The 18,277-nt window shown below is 36.4% G+C and overlaps 1 protein-coding gene across 6 annotated transcripts; it reads right to left on the bottom strand.

Annotated features, from left to right (window-relative positions):
- Positions 1-2,487: 2,487 nt before the first annotated feature.
- Positions 2,488-11,918, bottom strand: LOC105035298 (uncharacterized). Of its 6 annotated transcripts, none has more exons than XM_073243426.1 (6): positions 11,767-11,918; positions 8,439-8,554; positions 8,257-8,352; positions 7,270-7,373; positions 7,004-7,140; positions 2,488-2,821 (listed from the first exon to the last, which is right to left on the bottom strand). In XM_073243426.1, exons 2-6 carry the CDS (start codon positions 8,496-8,498, stop codon positions 2,739-2,741), a joined length of 480 nt encoding a protein of 159 aa, XP_073099527.1. In that variant the 5' UTR covers positions 8,499-8,554; positions 11,767-11,918; the 3' UTR covers positions 2,488-2,738. The 6 variants fall into 6 exon arrangements, with proteins under 6 accessions (XP_073099527.1, XP_073099528.1, XP_073099529.1 ...); XM_073243427.1 differs by having other exon boundaries at positions 8,439-8,572; positions 11,767-11,865; XM_073243428.1 differs by lacking the exon at positions 11,767-11,918 and adding an exon at positions 9,946-11,760.
- Between the last annotated feature and the right edge of the window lie 6,359 nt (positions 11,919-18,277).

Raw genomic sequence — 18,277 nt, 5'->3', positions numbered from 1 at the left:
CGAGCCAAGGTCAATTGGTACATGTAAATCTTTGGTTGAACATCTTTTAACTTTGGAAGATTTGAATTTTTCAAATTTTGAGGATGGAATTCTTTTTAAAGATGAGAGAATCTGAGAACCGGTTCAATTGTACCTACCTTGAAAAAAATTAGATCCAAGTAGCAGAACTTAATTTGCTACCTGATCCCTTGCCATGGGAGAGGATAAGGCCACACAAACGGCCGAATGGGCATTGCAAGCTGTTGAGGAATGATTACACCGATACAGGTCGATCTTATCCATCATTGAACCAAGTTTATCCCTTCCCATCTTCTTTCTTCTTAAACCCCATCTCTTTGGTTGAATCCACCATCGAAGCCTCCATTGCCTTTCTCTTCCTTCTTCCTCATCTCTAACAACTACTGAGCCATCGTGGCCGAGCAATGCACCACCCAAAATTCTCTTCTTTTCTTTTCTCCATATGCCTTATTTTTATCCTTAATCTAAAGTTGATTAGCCTCCTTTGCCACTGGGATCGGCACAGCGGCCACCACCAGCCATCTTGGTTGCACACTCGTCGAACCCCATTCTCTTTCCCCCCTCCTCAGTGCCATCGAACACTTATTTTTGCCACAAGAGAAGAGAGGAAAAAAGTGTGAGAGAGAGAGAAGGAAAAAAATAATAAAGAGGGAAAAATCCATTTCCCGTGGTCTCACCTCCTTAGGTGGGTCTACAATCTGAAAGCTTAGATCGAGACTCTTGTTGGTTGATCCAGTCCGAATAGGTCAGGCTCTTGGTTGGTTTTAAATCAAGTAGATCCAGCCATCCCCCCCCCCCCCCCACCACACAACACGCACACAAACAAAAAATTAAATTGACATGAATTGAGCATCTTTTTCCTTTGCATATTAATCAAGTTAGACCAAATAGATTGGTCTTGATTGAATCCAAATCGAATCTCTCTTCCCTTATTATCTCTGTTAATTGACCTAGACCGAGTCTCATTAGCCTAGTTTTTTCTTTGATCAATGAATTAGATCTAATCTAAAATATTGTTTTACATTGAGAGAAGCACAGATCTAAGAATTAGGTTGCAAGTCAAAGATCATGACTTTTAGATCAGACTGATCGTAAATTTCATTTAACTTTGAGATTTTACTTAACATATTTTTTGAAGTTTTTAATTCAAAAATTATACAAAAATTATAGTATTTAGAAATTGAAAGTTTGAAAAAATATGTATGTTATAAAATTTAAAATTATAGATCAAGCACAATGTTACCCTGACATATTTATAAATTTTAAATGTGATGATTCTCCTCTATTGCGTAGTTCTATGCTCGCATGAATTTTTGAATGAAAAAATATTTTTTTTATTTCTAATGGTAAAATGTGAAAATTTATATTATGAAAATAATTTTGTTGGTCATAAAAAAAAACCCTTTAGTTAGATTATAATGTGGGTTTAGACAATGAGACTGATTGTTAATCACATGATTAAAAATTAATTTCTCTTAGATCTAACTAGTTAGGACCGATCATTGATAGAGTTAGTTTTTTGAGCCTAATCAGTCAGAATCGATTACTAGCGATCAATCCTCTCGAGCTTAGTCAGTCGGGACAAATCACTAACATATACTGATGCGTCGCATCTTTGATTTTAAAATTAATCTCTTTATTCTATCATAAAATTAATCGTGACCATATGAATTAGAGCTGATCCTATTTTAAGCTTAGCCAATGTGGTTGATCACTGATACACGCTGATAGATCGTATGTTCTATATTCAATGACTTTTTTGGGCATTATCATGAGATTAATCCTAGTCATCAAAGACTAAGAAAAAATTTTAAGCTTTATTATTATACATGACATGATTTAAAAATTAAGATTATATTGATTTATATATCTACTATTATTAATTACTATATTTGAAAAAAAAACTTCAAGCATAAATATTCAAAACTTAGGAAGCCTACAAAACTCATCCTTCCTGAAATGAGAAGTATAAGATCTTAAAGAACATTTATTTTATTTATTTTTTAATAATATTGATCTTAATTTACATTAATCAACCTTTTGAATCATTGGTGAACTATCTGGATCGATATGATATATTGAATGTGCAAGTAAACCTTGCATATCTTGAAAGATTAAAGATACGTGGTCATCTTGAAAGATTAAACTCGACTAACTCAGCCCGTCAGAGCGTGACCTACCCATGATAATTTCAATGTTTTCTGGGATGCACTAAATAGTTTACCTGACACAGCAAATTATTAATTATGCAAAAAAAAAAAAAAAAAACCTAACTGTTTTTACTTGGAAGCACCTTTGGCAAATTGAGATGAAATATGGATTGGACTCTTCGGTGCCCCTGTAGTTCGCATCTGTCTGGGTAACTCAGGAGTGATCAGAAATGCATAAAAACACACTAACTAAATTATGTGTTGCATATCAAAGGGAGTTCTTGATGGTAGGAGTACTGAAACATGAACATCTTGTAACTAATGATAAATCTAACTTGTCTTCTTATTAGCCGACACCGGCAAGGGGGTAAACCCACAAATTGTAAATAAATGCTAATATATTCTAGTAAAACATGCTAGAGGATTGGCAAAGCGAATATGTTACACCGATCATATGGTACCTAGGTCGAACAAGTATTTAGAAACTCCAAGGTAGCTGACATGATTGTAGATGAAATATGTTCTGACAGCAAAATTCTGCCAAACTGTAACAAAAACTTTGACCTTTGTTCAAAGGTCAGGCATCCCAATTCCAGCTTTAGCATCATATGTTTTCTCGAGTACGAGGTCAATGGGCGAATCCTTAGGACCAGCTGCACATGCATTGGCAAAATAAGATTAACTCTTAGTTATCCAAATAAGTCAAGCAACAGCTCATAACACAACCCATTTACAAAATAAGTTTGGTAGATTTTAACACGCTGCAAAGGGCATATGCAACCATACAAAGGGGACCAAGAAAAAAAATAGAGAGAGAGAGAGAGAGAGAGAGAGAGTTAAGGTTTAAGACAGTGAAATTATAGTTCTTTTTGATACTCACATAATGTAAACATTTGTTTCACGATTGGTAAAAGGGCCAAAGAATTTCTGATGTTTCTAGAAATATTAAAAAGAGTAGGTTTCATTTTATGAAAAACTAAATGATGTCTTGACAAGAAACTGAAAGATTAGCTGGAAACTTGAGCACTCGTTCTTTTTGAAGGTAAAAAATTTATCCAAAAAATTATATCTTTTTGGATAAATATTTTTCAGATAATATTTAAATAAAAAAAAAATTTAGCTATGCTCTTTTATGCATTGAAAAATGATTCGAAAATCTGTTATCCATATTCTTTTACAGTATTAGTTTCTTGAATAAGTTACTAAGACATATTTTCCATAATACCTTTTATTATATAAATATTATTATATATAATAATATGATATAATATACTATAATATATTATATTATTATTATATCATTATAGTGATTATAATATATTAAAATAATATAAAATATATATTATAAATATGATTATATATAACAATATAACAATAATATATTATATAAATATTATTATATATGATAATATAATATAACATTATTATGATATCTTATATTAAATATATTATATTATTATTATGATGAGGTTAAAAGTATATTAGAAATGAATTAAAAAAATATTTTTTCAATTGATGTGAAAATAATTTAACTATCCTATAGATAGATAAGATTTTTTTTCATTTCATAGATAAATACTATTTATGAAAAAATAATTTATCCATCTTAAAAATGTGAGATGGATAAATTGGTTAATGAGAAAGCTGACCAACTTTTCCTTAATATTTATCCTCAAAAGAATGAACCCCAAGTAGAATAGAGGTACTCAATGTCTTCTCACTAAACAAATCTTTGCTAATAATAAGTCTCTATTATATGCCATTGAGGTGGCATCCCAATGGAACGAGCCTTTGTTTTCTACGACATAACCCGAATTCAAATCACGACGGATGTCAGACTGCGATTAAATGCCAGGACGTGAATGACTGTTGAATGGAGCATATCCTGACGGCCCGAGCACGGCGTTCGAAAATGACATCTGATCCGTTGGCCCTCGGTGGTAGTGGGTTGACGTACTCACCCATTGAGTTCGCCTATATGGTGGGAAAGAGACTGTCTATTCATCCAAATTCGTCTCCGAATCGAACATTCTCTAGTGGGGCTAGGGCCCTATGGTTACACCCAGAGAAGATAGATGCGTCGGGTCACCACCTTCTAACTCCTGTTTGTTTTAGCAAAAAGGAAAAATAGTCTCCATTATATAGTTCCAATGCCCTATTATTCCCAGCTTCTTTCCGTCTCATTCTCTCCATTTTAAATTTTCTTCGATGTCTGCCAATTGGAAACCAACTAGCACACTTACTAAAAGCAATTGTTCTTCATGAGAAGAATATTGGAAATGGAAGGTAGGAGCCTTGCAAAGGTTGAGAAGTTGATATTACAATTTGCTAGCTCTTAGAACAATACTGTCTGTCTATAACATGTTGCTAGGTAAATAGCACCTTAAATAATATGTTTAATAGTGAATAAAGAACCCGATATCTCACAAGTGCTAAGGTGTGTGACCTGTTTGGTTAAACATCCTGGAACACGCCTCTTGGTAAAAGTTAATGCTAGCAAGCCTAAAATGCAAATTATTTGGAAATTACTCATCAGAATACATCATGAACAAGGTATTCAATTTAATGAAGAATGCTCAAATTGACTACCGCTACAAAGCTTTTTGGTCTTATTATTGTCAATATATGTCTTCTTCGCAACAATAGTCATAACAATCATGGATACCTATCCTTCGGAATGTTTTAAGTGGGTAACTTTTCTACTTAGAGTCTCAGCGTATAGGTGGATGATCTCTAGATACACCAAACCTAGGTTCATCTATTAGATTATCAAGTATGCATTATGTCATTTGTTGGTTCACAAAAAGCTTAAGGTTTTAAGATACATGTTGAAAATAATAATAAATGAATAGATGCTATAAAAATTCAGATTGATCCTTCTTAGATTGTTTAGGTACTGATACTGCACTATCTTAACTTTTCTAGTTAGAGTCTCAGCATGCTGGTGGATGATCTCTAGATATACCAAACCTAGGTTCATCCATTAGATTATCAAGTATGCATTATGTCATTGTTGGTTCGCAGAAAGCTTAAGGTTTTAAGAAACATGTTGAAAATAGTAATAAACAACCTCCTACGGCTCTTTTATTTAATTAAAAAAACATTTGTTTAACTTTTTCCTTATTTTCCTTATGATTTGTCTTTCCCTCTTTTTTTTTTCTTTTTCCTCCTCTATGATTTTTTTTTGATTAAATCCTTCTTTGATTTTAATTCCCTATTTTTAACCCTTTTCCTAAAATATTTCTATATTTATTCAAAATTTAAGGTTCCAGTGTAGTATTCGAGATGAAACCAAACTGTTCTGTTGCTGAAATCTATGTAGATATAGTCAATACTCCAACCATAGTACCTAAGCTGTCATTTGCACCTAGACTAAAGATAGTTAAAATAGCTTCGATATGTAGTTAATTACATCAAATAAAACTATTACAACATGGTCATTCACTCATCCTTCCCATCATCAAAAGTTGTGTTTGAGATAAGATTAGTAGATCCTCACTGTCATTGCATGAATACAAACTACATTAAATAAATGAGTGCAACAACCATTTTCATACTACCATTGTGAAAAAGATGACTTACGAAGTGATTTCATCAGCCATGTCGAGAAATAATTAATCCAATTGAAATTGAAGTAGCCCTACTTGTTATCATCAACCCCTATCTCACAACTTGTTAAAAGCCTATTGAGTTTGGCCATTTGGGGATGAATCTTAAACGTTTTCCAAATAAACCACCTAATTCAGATCAAACGCAAACATTTATAGTGAGAAAAGTCTATAGCTCCCATTTTTATTCACTATGTTCTTCATTGTTTCATACTTAGTCTTGCAAATATTTAGTGATTTTGTTGAGATTGAAACTTGGAAGAGTTGATAAATAAATAAATCTTCAATGATGGTGAATAGAAAAATAACCCTCCCTTCTCAATACCTGTGTCCTACAAATAGTTCACATACCCTAATCAGCAATTCTTTCACATTCTAACCTTAAAAATGCAAGTCCAAAGGTCTATCCTACAAGGCACCTTTGGTGTCTGAACTGCCACCTCTATTTCCACTGTATACTACCTCTTGCATGGTCTGCTGTACCTTCCCATATCAGGCGACACAGGCCATACTGTATCATACCGATACTATACCAATAATACCGTATTGTCCCATCTGTTACTACCATATTATACAAAACTGCATACAGACACTATAATAAGATTTTATTGGTACGGTTTGATACCGAGACGACGAATCATGATCTCTTGCAGTATGAATTTTTCTTCTTGACTTCTGTGCAAACATTTCAACCCAGTGTTCCTAAGTATCCTATAATTAACCCTCCGATAAATTGAAAACTTAGAAAATGATTGGAAACAAATGGTTGACAGACAAGACTATCATAGGAATAACTGAGTGGCAAGCCATCTCTACAAAAACAAAACTACTCTTCAAAGATAAATAGGGCCAATAGGTAGTTCATCTATGAAGTAAAAAAAAAGTTATTCAATTAAAATGCAAATTTAGATCATAGGTTTATTACTTTATCACATTTTATCACATAATTAGAATGGCTGAGAACTAGCATTGTCCCTATCAATTTGGACATAGAGGAGACATGCAGTGTTTACTATGTGACCTAAAACAGATTGTGCATGAACAAATATGCTCTTTATTGAACTTTTTAAGACAGCAAAACCAACCACTAGCAAGAAAAATTACAATTCAGACATCCAAGAAAACAAGTGAGGAGAATGGACTAGTTCAGAAGAACTGCAAGAAAAAAATGATGCTAGTGCTTCAACAAACAGATAGACATAAAGTTGCTGGAAAAAGAAAACATACATTCAGTAGGTCTTGGTTTTCTCCTTTGTTTTAAGATCTCTGGACGAGGAATTATGGCTCCAGATGCTTGCTGCCCTCTAGAGATTCTTACCTTTGTTCCATCTTCCAGATACTTGTATCCAATCTTACAAGGTCTCCTGCATGAACATATTATAAGCAACAATTTACTTCTGCTTCAATTAAATGAAGACAAAAGGGGAAATTGCCTATATGAGGTAATTATCCTGTGATTAAAAGGCTATCAACAAAATCCATGCGCATCATACCCAGTAACAGGGTCAAGAACTTGAACATTTGAGACATGAAGAGGAGCTTCAATTGAAAAGATCCCACCTTCATGTCCTTGTCCTTGCTTGATGTGTTTCTTCACCTGTAAACATGGACCGTCATTATCACACTTATTATCGCCTAGAATCACAGAATTTATGAAGTTGGAGACAGAGATAACAGCGAGTCTATAAATTATGGAATCCATAGTAATTTAATTTCAAAACTAACATTAACTGAACTATGATTTTAAATACAGTGAACAGGACAAGAAAAAAGATAAAAAATTCAGCAAAACATGCAGAAATGCAAGACACTGTAGATATGACAATGAGAACTAATCCAAGAGATGTCAAAAACATCTAGATAACAGGGCAGGATTTAACAAGTTACAGAAAAGTTTGATATCCTTCTTAAAAATTTTGCTAAGAGCTTCTAATCTATTCATTCAGTGATTAATATTCAGAAAAAAAAAATACTAATCAATACAACCTCCAAAAAAATAGGGAAGAAACTGACAACTTGGATGACATTTCGATTATTTAGCAAATTTCCAACTAGGATCTGTATCAATTTAACAAAAAAAAAAAAAAAAAAAAAAACACCCATTTACGTCCATGATATTTCATAGGAGAACAAGGGTTATCTCCATTAATGGGAGTTTTGGACCAAAAGAAGGTCCCTGATCCAATGCCAAGAATTAACCATAATAAGATAAAAATCAGAAATGGACAGTAATTTCCCAATTATTCTGACTGAATCACATTATGGAGCAAAAGTCCAGAATATGCATAAGGAACATTAACACTGATACAAAGCATTTAGCATTTTTTTTTCTCAATATTCTAAATTCAAGAATGGTGATGGGCTCTCATTAAACAAAAACGAGATCAACCAAACTCAATTAAAAAATTGATTTTCACTAAAAATAAAAGGGAAAGAAAGGAAAATTTGCCTAACATCTGGGACTAGTAAATGGGACAAACCAGATTCTTTCCCTCAACAATGACTCGGTTTTGGGACCGGATAACACGTTTGATGACACCTGTCTCACCCTTATCTTTCCCTCTTATAATCATTACCTACAAAACCAAAAAAAAAACATCATTTCAAGAAAAAAAGATATACAGAAAGGAGGGGGGGAGGGCGAGAGATCAATAGGTTATACATTATCTCCTCTGAGGATCTTCCAGCATTGGATTATCTTCTCAGCTGCCTTCCACCCCATCTCTCTCTTTCTCTCTCTTCTCTGAGTTCTTTGCGCTCTTCCTCCTCACTGGAGGTCTGGATCCAAGTTATGTTCTTTTTTCATTATTTGAGAGTTAGGCAATTATAGCACATAAGAAAATCAAAGAAGATTAAATGAACAATTTGTAATTTTAACCTTTTCATTAGAATTTTTCTGTCATCTCTAGTAAAAATAATTGTTCCAAATCCTACTTCCAGTACATGTTATTTGTCATCATATGCTATTTTAAATCATCTATCTTAATAGTCACCCAAATATAAAAGCAAAATCTAGTATTCTTTTTTCATAATAGTACCCTTTTCCCATGCATATCCTGGTGTAACAATGGATTTATTCTGAGAATTGCAAATGGAATAACTTTTTCTAATTGGTTTGCGCATTGATGTCTTTTCTAATTGGTTTGTGCATTGATGTATATTACTTAATCAGCTGAAGGTAGTCCAGTATAATGGATCAAGCCAAAATCATTTGCACACCCCAATTTTGCCTGTTGAGTTTCATTTCCTAGTTTCAGCAATCATCATAAATTAAAACCCAAAACTGGTTAAGTGATAACAAGGGCCTTCTCCAATCAAGAACTCATGCTTGCATACCAAAGACATGAGCTCCTTAAGCCATGCCATAGATATGTCATTAGTTCCATGATAACTACATATAAGAATCCACGGATACTCCATTCTCAATCCTCTTACCATTCACTTTGAGTTGATTTGACACAGCAATTCACCTTGTCAAAGTCAACAATCATCTTAAAATGCGCAAACTCTGGTCTTAACCTTGCTTACTTCCAAATCCAAGGTAACTCCTTTCATGCCCTGTTGGGTTTGCTAGCACTTAATATATCAAATATCACGTGACCATTGCTTGAAACATGAACAAATAAGCATGCTTTTCAACTCTCCTTAGTGCACTTTCCGTGCTTGGGGAACACTAACTACTCTTGTTGCGTAACAACTTCCACATAGTTCTCTATTATATCCACAAAATTTTGATATCCAGAAAGTACATTCACCTAAGAACTCTAATGGTACTAACAATGAAAAAATGACTTGTGGAGACTAGAATCATCCATCCCATTAATAGGCATGATATACAAATTTCTAGATTAATTGTTTGCCCTTGAAGAATTGCAAATCAGCTTATATCTTCAAGATTTAAATCTTGGTTGTAGAATTCATGTTTCACAAAAAGCAAGGATAAAAAATGGCTAATGAGCAAAATAAGATTCTATCCAACTTAATTCATTTCAATAAGGGCAATCAACCATACATATGTTGAATTTAAGAGTTAGAAGCGAGTTAAAAGGGTCCAAGCCTGGCAAGGCCACAACTTGACCATAATTGGCTTTAGGTTTAAGTCTGACAAAAATTGCAGCGAATTAGGTTGTGTTACACATCATATTCTACAATGGCAACATAGCTCCTACCTTCCCCATTTCTTTTAATATCATGCCTCCTCTAAACAAATCAAATTTTCTTTTGCCCTTGTTGCTGAACATTTATTATTTTTCGAGAAAATCATGGGAATCCAAAACTTCTTTACCATTCCCATGACTAGGGCTTGGGGATGAAGCAATATGTGAAAACAAAAAAGGACCACAACAAGCAAACAAGAATGGAAAGGCCTTAGAACCCAATCGAATTGAAGGAAAGAATGAAATCAAATGGAAACGAATTGAGATCCATGAAAACAAGGGGGACAGAGATGAACTTGGATCAAAATCAGGGGGAGCAATGAATTCGGCAGCAAGCATTTTGCTTGGAGCTCCAGGTCCCTAAGGATGGGGGGAGAATTTATAGCTAGGGGTGTGCACGGTTCACGTCAAGTCGATCTAGAGCTATTCTCGAAACCACATAGATTTAAATCTGTTACTAAAACCAAAACCAAAATCGAAACCGAAATGACCATCTATAAAAATCAGTTCAAACCAAGCCAAGAAATTCAATTTGATTCGGCTCAGGTTATTAAGTTGAATAGGGCTGGGCTAAATGGACTTCTACCCAATGGAGTAGGCTAAATGAGCTTCCATCAAATCACCAAGCCTGCATATTTAAAGTTGTTTCTGCAATATCTAAAACCAAATATGACATAACATCAAACTTCAATGAACATGCTCTATAAAAATATAGTACTTGCCAAGTACAGCCAACTATTTTTCACAAGATCATGGCTTAGAAACACAATGCCCACATCAATAAAACAAAACCAATCCAAGTCCCACTCAAGCGACTAAAGGCACATTAAAAAACACCAGTAGCACATTTCTAATCCACAAAAGTAACACTATATTTCTAAACCATCCATTCTTATCCAAACCAGAAAGGAAATATTGTGCTCAGCTGGAGAAAAGAGAATGCATGACAAGATATTTTAAACAAACCCAGAAACTAGAAAAGCAGAGAAGAGGAGGGGGCTCAGATTCAAATAGATGCAAACTATTTCTTCACAAGAACAACAAAAGACCATCCCTGATTGCCTCAACATTTAGAAAAGCCATTTTCCCATTCGACAATGTAGCAAAATCCTCGTTCAAGAATCACCACAGCCTCCTCATACAAGCCAGATAGCAAGAAGAAGAACAAAATCCAGGAGAAGAAAGAAAAGAAGAATGAGAGAAAGAAACACAAGTTCACGGCCATTATGTTCCAAGAAGAAGAAGACCACCAAACAATTGTGAGAAAGAAAACCAGCCGGAGACCTAGGGTTCAAAGGCTCAAAGGAGATTCTTGATTCAATGAGATGAAAAGATCATTCCTTCTTTTTCTTTCTTCTCTGATAACCCACCCAAGCAGCAGTAGTTGCAGGTTGGTTGTCTATGGAACAACAGACCTTCCAGAGCTACTTCAACTATTGCTAGAAAGAATACATGCACATCAATGAAGAGGTGAAGAAGAAGAACCCTTAACGAGTCACCCATCATCACCCCCATGTTATACATACTCAAATATAGAAGAGGAAGAGAAGGAGAAGGCTAAGAAAAAGAAAATCAAGGAAAGAAAGAGCAATTGTACAAGAGTAGAAAATAAACCCCAACAAATACTTCCATCTATGACGAGACAAAGCGAGAAGATGAAGAGAGATTGCAGTCCGAGGCTTCCTTAGCGACATCCAAGAACTGATATTTGCAAAGGGGAAGGGGCTTTACATGGTAGTTGTGCTAGCGGCTGGGAAGGGGCAATGAAGGTAATGGTGGGAAGAAGGATGGTGGAGTAGTGTGGGAAGAAGGAGAGGAGAGAAGGAGATGAACCTGGATCGAAATCAGGGGATCAGTGAGATCAGCGGCCAGGGTTTCGCCCTACGAGCTCAGGGTCTCTGAGGACGAAGAGAAGAATTTATAGCCAGGAGGGGAATATTCATTGAAACCATATTCACACCCATTCAGGCTTGGGGCCTAACTTTCATTCGGGTCAAGTCCAATTTCAGGTAATAAAATATGCATCCTATTCCGAGAGTCCTGATATATACCACGTACTAAGAGATAGTTTGTAGGAATGGCAATAGATAGGGTACATGCAAAATTTACATTATTCATATGCAAACCCATTCGAAATCTTACTATCTGAACCCATATTAAACCTAATTATAAAATTATCTAAAAATCTCAAATCCATCCCATTAAAAAAAATAATAAATTTGTCGGATATCCAAAGCTGCCCGATTAACTTTTATTCAGCCTGGATTATTCGAGAACCGAACCCATCTGGTCAATTCAAATATTATATAAAATTAAAATCTAGAAGCAACGTTTCGTTATGGATTACCAAGACAATAAATATAAAAAAAATAATACTTCAAAAATAAATAAGTTCATAGATATAAAATCACTACAAACGAGAATCAAAGAACAAGTGAACCTTCTGATTTCATTGTTTTCACATCAAATAACCTGAACAACCAACACTGAAAACATAGAATTTAGAGAACAACTATCTTGTTTTCATTGATTCCCCTATATACATCAAAAAGAAGTGACCAAATTGTTTTTTTAACTAAATACAAGTTAAGAGTACACCAGCTACCTCAACCAAAAATTGGTTTATGTGATTCTGAGCATGACTCCTATCTAACCTTTCAAAACAATTAGACCACTTCCTATGTCACAAAGCTAATGTTCAAAAAAGAATATGTCAAACAATGAATCTTGAGTCTGTCTCTCTCATGCTGCGGTAGCCGGTGCAACCTATCATGAATGCATTTGGCCCTTGGAGTTGATCCTTGTTCATGTATCTGCATGACAGTTCAGAACGGTGGAACTTGTCCAAGTGCAAGTCTCACACCATGGATTTGGCATCATATTCATATTATCATGAGAAGAGAACTCCATAAATTAGAAATTTTGTAGCCAAAGAAGAATCCTTTCAACTAAAAATCCCCCAAACCCTACAAAATATCATGCATATACGAAGATTAGATCTCAAAACATTAAGGGACCAGCTCACACCGCCACAACATGCACAAAATCGAAGATGCTTGAAAAAAAAAAACTCAACCGAACCTAAGAAACCCCTCCGATATCCCTCAGGTCTCACAGATCACAAAAAAAGAGAATAAAATGAAAATAAAGGAATCGAAAAAGAAAAAAAATGATCAAACCATGTGGGAAAAGGTCTGACCTTTCAATTTTTTCTGTAATTCCTTGGTTTCTGTTGATTTTTCCTACGGTTTGCTCGATTTTTCCTCTGCTTTTTCCATCCTAACGAGGGAGGCTTGGAGCGGTTGAAGGGGGAAGCTCACACGATGGCTAAGGTTTTGTGCTGGGTATTTATATATATATATACATACAGATATATGTATGTATATATGTATATGTGTGTGTGTGTATATATATATATGTATGTGTGTATGTGTATGTATGTGTACACACACGCGTGCACACATACATACATACATATATATACATATATGAAGCGAAATTCAGTGCAGGGGTAAAATGATAATTTTAAATTTTTTCAAAATCATAATTTTACAACGAAAAATATTAATTAATTTAATTAATTAACATGTGTTTACCCTACACTAGGATCTAAATATGATATACAGCATGCATGCATTTAAATTTGAAATTCGAATTTGAACAGTAAACACTTTACTGTAATGTGTTCAGAACACAATACCTTTGTGCGGATAGTAGATCGCCGCAATCTGATCACCGTCGGGAGAGTCTGATCATCGCGATGTAGCCACACAGCACGTCTGGTCTCTGTGATCGTCCACACGAGGCTTCCGGTCTGATCGGCTCCTCACGGGTGCTAGCTCGTTGTAGAGCCCTTTCGACGGCTGATGCTGATCGAACTCCTTCGATCGATGTCTGCGATTCTTTGGATACTCTGGATCATCAGTAGACGTGCTTGAGAAGATGTTGAAGATCTCTCTGAAATTTGGTGAGCTCACGACACTCGTAGCTCACCTTCTCACTTCCTGAACCTCAGGCTGAAACCCTAGGGTACACTAAGAAAAACTCTACGCCCTTTTTTCTTTCTTTTCTTTCTTTTTCTCTCGAAAGGTTTTGGACCTTCACCTCACACAGAAAGGTTCCTCACACCCCAAACTTTCTCTCTAAAAAATTTACGCATGCCCCACCTTTCTTCTCTTTTTAAAACAACGTCGAACGTGTCTTATCCGCGTGAGAGGATAAAGATAAGTGGTTGCATATTTGAATTCAAATCGAGTTTGAATTCAAATGCAAACCAACTCATCCCTATCCACTTATGGCGTGAGAAGAGAAGGGCGTGGACTCTTTGTGCATGGAAAGGTTTCACGAAAATTTTTCTCGTGTAAGTTATGTGGTACAAGATGGATAAGCCTAAGGCACAAGAGACAAGTTATCCATTCAAATTCAAACACGCTTTGAATTTGAATGGTTAACTAATCAGCTTTATCCATCCATATGGCGCACAAAATGAGCGTGGGGAGGGCTTTATGTGAGAAAAAATTTATGAGAAATTTTTTCTCGTGAATTCAAATGGGCGCAGTGGATGTGAGGTGGCGCAGGGAGTTTGGGTCAAGGTGGTTTCATTATTTAAACCAACCTAATTGAACCAAATAAGTTAGGCCCAATTAGACTAATTTAAATCCAACTTAATTAGACGTAATTAGGCTCAATAAAATTTAATCAAATCAGGAATTGACTAAGTCCAACCCCTGATCAAATCAGGGATCAAACATCTCGACGATTAGGTCAACTCTTAATCTAATCGGGTCAAACCCAACTGAATCCAATTCAATTGGACTTGATCCAAAAATAATTACTCAATCAAATTGAGTTAATTAGCGATCAAATCATTAATAAAATCTCTCATAAATATTGAGTCCAAATTCGATAGACAATCGGGTATCAAAGTCCATCAACATAAACCTTGATCGAAGAGTCCAAATCAGTGGACTCTTGACCTCGGTATCCAAAATATGTGGGACTTGTGATCAGAGAATCCTGATTCTCGATCAAGAGTCCCAGACACGTAGAACTCATAGTCCAAAATATTAGACTCTTCATCACCATCAGATCAGATAGGAACTTCTAATGTGTGTGACCCTGCAGGTTCGAACCTAAGTCAGTAGCACAGGAACAATTCCTGTACTAATCGAAGTGACCATCTAGCAATGGTACCCGACGTCCAGATAGGTCGAATAGTCGCAATCGCAATACTCAGAACCTACGTGAATATGGTTACTGTATAATTCATCCCTTTTGACCCCTGTGTTTAGGATGACTCAGGGTTAAACTGTCAACCCTGATTAGATCATCCGAGTCATGCTCAACTCAAACAGTCCTGTGACTCCTCACTAGGACTACCCTGGCCAAGATTTTGCTAAATTAAAACACAACTGTACACAGCTCCTGAATTGAAGTGGTCAATCCCATCTTGACACACGCACCGACAAGTCAAGTACTTGACTACACCCAGCAGTCTTCCGTCACTGAATTAGAAATTCAGGTAGTCCAGTGCCTAAGTGCAGTAAGTTGCTTGCAAGTCACCGTGCGGTCTCAGATCGGAGAGATATTTATACCCATATCCCATCGGAGCAAATCTTGACAGCAGAGATAGCTCTGGAGTCGGTCACGTTCAGTGCAGATGTACCCTTACATCTCACCTGTATGTCATACCAGTGTCTCCACACTCCTTGGTTAAGTGGACAACCAACCTATATGGCACACAATGACCTATGCTCGATAAATATTATTGTCCTTGATAACAACGTATCATTTGATCGCGAACAAGTTTAAGGACTAAACGACAAATCTTCCTTTGTCGAGTCTAAATAGTCCTAAGGACTTCACCACAACACAGGAGTTCATTATAAGATGACAATTTGTGATAAAAAAATATCAAAATAATTTTTATTTATTTATGATTTATGTACTAATACAAAAGGAGCACAACCGTCAATAGGCTGACGATTGGCTTTGGGACACTATTCCCAACAATCTCCCATTTGGCCTAAAGCCATCGGTGCAGTATCTAATACCTATCTTCGACTTGAAGTCATCAAACTCCTTCACCGCAATGGCTTTAGTGAATGGATCGGCCAAGTTTCTTTTCCATCGATCTTCTGAAGGTCGACGTCACCTCGATCCACGATTTTTCAGATGAGATGGTAGCGGCATAGAATATGCTTCGTCCGCTAGTGTGCTTTCGGTTCCTTGCCTGAGCAATGCTCCAGAGCTGTCACAGTAGAGCAGAACTGGACCAACAAGGAGGGTGCTACTCCGAGCTCGGTGATGAATTTTCTCAGCCACACCCTTCTTTGGCAGCATCTGATGCAGCGACATATTTTGCCTCACAAACTGAATCAGCCACAGTGTGCTGCTTGGAACTCTTCCAGCAGACAGCCCCACCATTAAGGGTAAAAATAAATCCCGACAACTCTTGCTGTCATCGTGATTAGACTGAAAACTAGAGTCTGTAAACCTATAAGTCTCAAGTCCGATTCACCATAAACAAGCCACTGGTCCTTAATATTTCTTAAATACTTCGGGATGGTTTTAACAACCTTCCAGTGATTCTCTCCTGGATCAGATTGGTATCTACTCACTACCCCTAGTGAGTATGCCACATCTGGTCGTGTACATGTCATGACGTACATGATAGATCCCACTGTCGAAGCATATAAAATTCTACCCATACGCTCTCTCTCTTGAGGTGTTGTCGGACAATTCCTCTTCGAGAGAGAAATTTCATGGCCTATCGGTAAATAGCCTTTCTTAAATTTTTCATGCTGAACCTTTTCAGCATAGTATCAATGTACGTGGACTGGGATAAGCCAAGCAACCTTTTAGATCTATCCCTATAGATCCTCATCCTTAGGATGTAGGAAACTTCTCCCAGATCTTTCATGGAGAATTGTGATGACAGCCAAATCTTTATTCCCTGTAATGCAGGGATATCATTCCCGATTAAGAGAATGTCATCCACATACAATACAAAAAATACTACTACTGGATCATTAGCCCACTTATAAATGCAGGGCTCTTCTCCGTTCTTAATGAAGCCATACGTCTTGATCGTCCTATCAAAACGTATGTTCTAACTCCGGGATGCCTGCTTAAGTCTATAAATGGACCTTTGTAGCCTGCACACCTTAGACTCATCTGTGGATGTGAATCCTTCAGGTTGTATCATATACACCTCTTTGTCCAGCTCTCCATCTAGGAAAGCTGTCTTCACATCCATCTGCCAGATTTCATAGTCCAGATGGGCAGCTATCGCAAGCATAATCCGAATGGATTGAGCATTGCCACAGGAAAAAATATCTCGTCATAGTCTATACCATAACGTTGACGATATCCTTGGCAACCAGACGACTTTATAGGTTTTCACCTTTCCGTCTGCGCCCTCTTTCTCTTGAAGACCCACTTACACCCTATGGGTTTTACTCTTTCGGGTGGGTCAACCAATATCCACACATCATTGACCTTCATGGACTCCATTTCAGATTTCATGGCCTCTACCATTTTTCAGAGTCAGGTCTCTGCATTGCATCTATGTAGGTGATCGGATCCTCATCGTTTTCATCAAGTTTGATAGGATCTCCATCCCGAATTAAGAAACCATAGTATCTGTCCGGTTGATATGGTACTCTATCAGATCGCCTTAAGGATGCAGGAACAATGGGCTCCGGATCTGATCTAATCAAATCGATTCAGGTTCAGCTACTTGTGTCGGTTTTTTCATCTGCCGAACTTCCTCAAGTTCGACCTTAGAGGCAACAGTCCTTCACCAAGGAACTCCTTTTCTAAAAAGATTGCTTTAGGCTGACAAACACCTTTTGCTTATCAGCTAGGTAGAAATAATACCTTTGGTCTCTTTTGGGTACCCTATGAAATTACACTTGTCAGATCTAGGTCCAAGCTTGTCTGTAATTAAACGTTTAACATAAGCCGGACACCCCCAAACCTAAGGTGCGAGAGTACTGGCTTACGTCCTATCCATAACTCATATGGGTTTTGGTTACGACTTATTCGAAAACTATTTAGAAGATAACAAGCCGATTCGAGCGCATATCCCCAGAGGAGATCGGCAGACCAGCAAACCCCATCATGGATTGGACCATATCTAACAAGGTCCATTCCTCCTTTCAGACACACCATTATGCTGTGGTGTTCCAGAGGAGTCCACTGAGAGAGAATCTCATTCTCCCTAAATATGTCAAAAACTCATTGAAAATGTATTCACCTCCTCGATCAGATCGAAGAGTTTTAATACACTTCTCAGTTTGTTTTTCTACCTTATTTCGAAATATTTGAACATTTCAAACGA

Source organism: Elaeis guineensis, chromosome 9 (genome assembly GCF_000442705.2).
Source record: "Elaeis guineensis isolate ETL-2024a chromosome 9, EG11, whole genome shotgun sequence".
Lineage (NCBI taxonomy): Eukaryota > Viridiplantae > Streptophyta > Magnoliopsida > Arecales > Arecaceae > Elaeis > Elaeis guineensis.
Note: the sequence above shows the minus strand (reverse complement) of the source record. Positions and strands in the feature narration are given on the sequence as shown.

Coding starts and splice junctions, on each gene's coding strand:
- LOC105035298 (XM_073243426.1), bottom strand. CDS start 8,498: ATGGGGTGGAAGGCAGCTGAGAAGATAATCCAATGCTGGAAGATCCTC. Junction 8,353..8,438: donor AGATCCTCAGAGGAGATAAT/GTATAACCTATT, acceptor TTGGTTTTGTAG/GTAATGATTATAAGAGGGAA. Junction 2,822..7,003: donor AAAACCAAGACCTACTGAAT/GTATGTTTTCTT, acceptor ATGCATGTGCAG/CTGGTCCTAAGGATTCGCCC.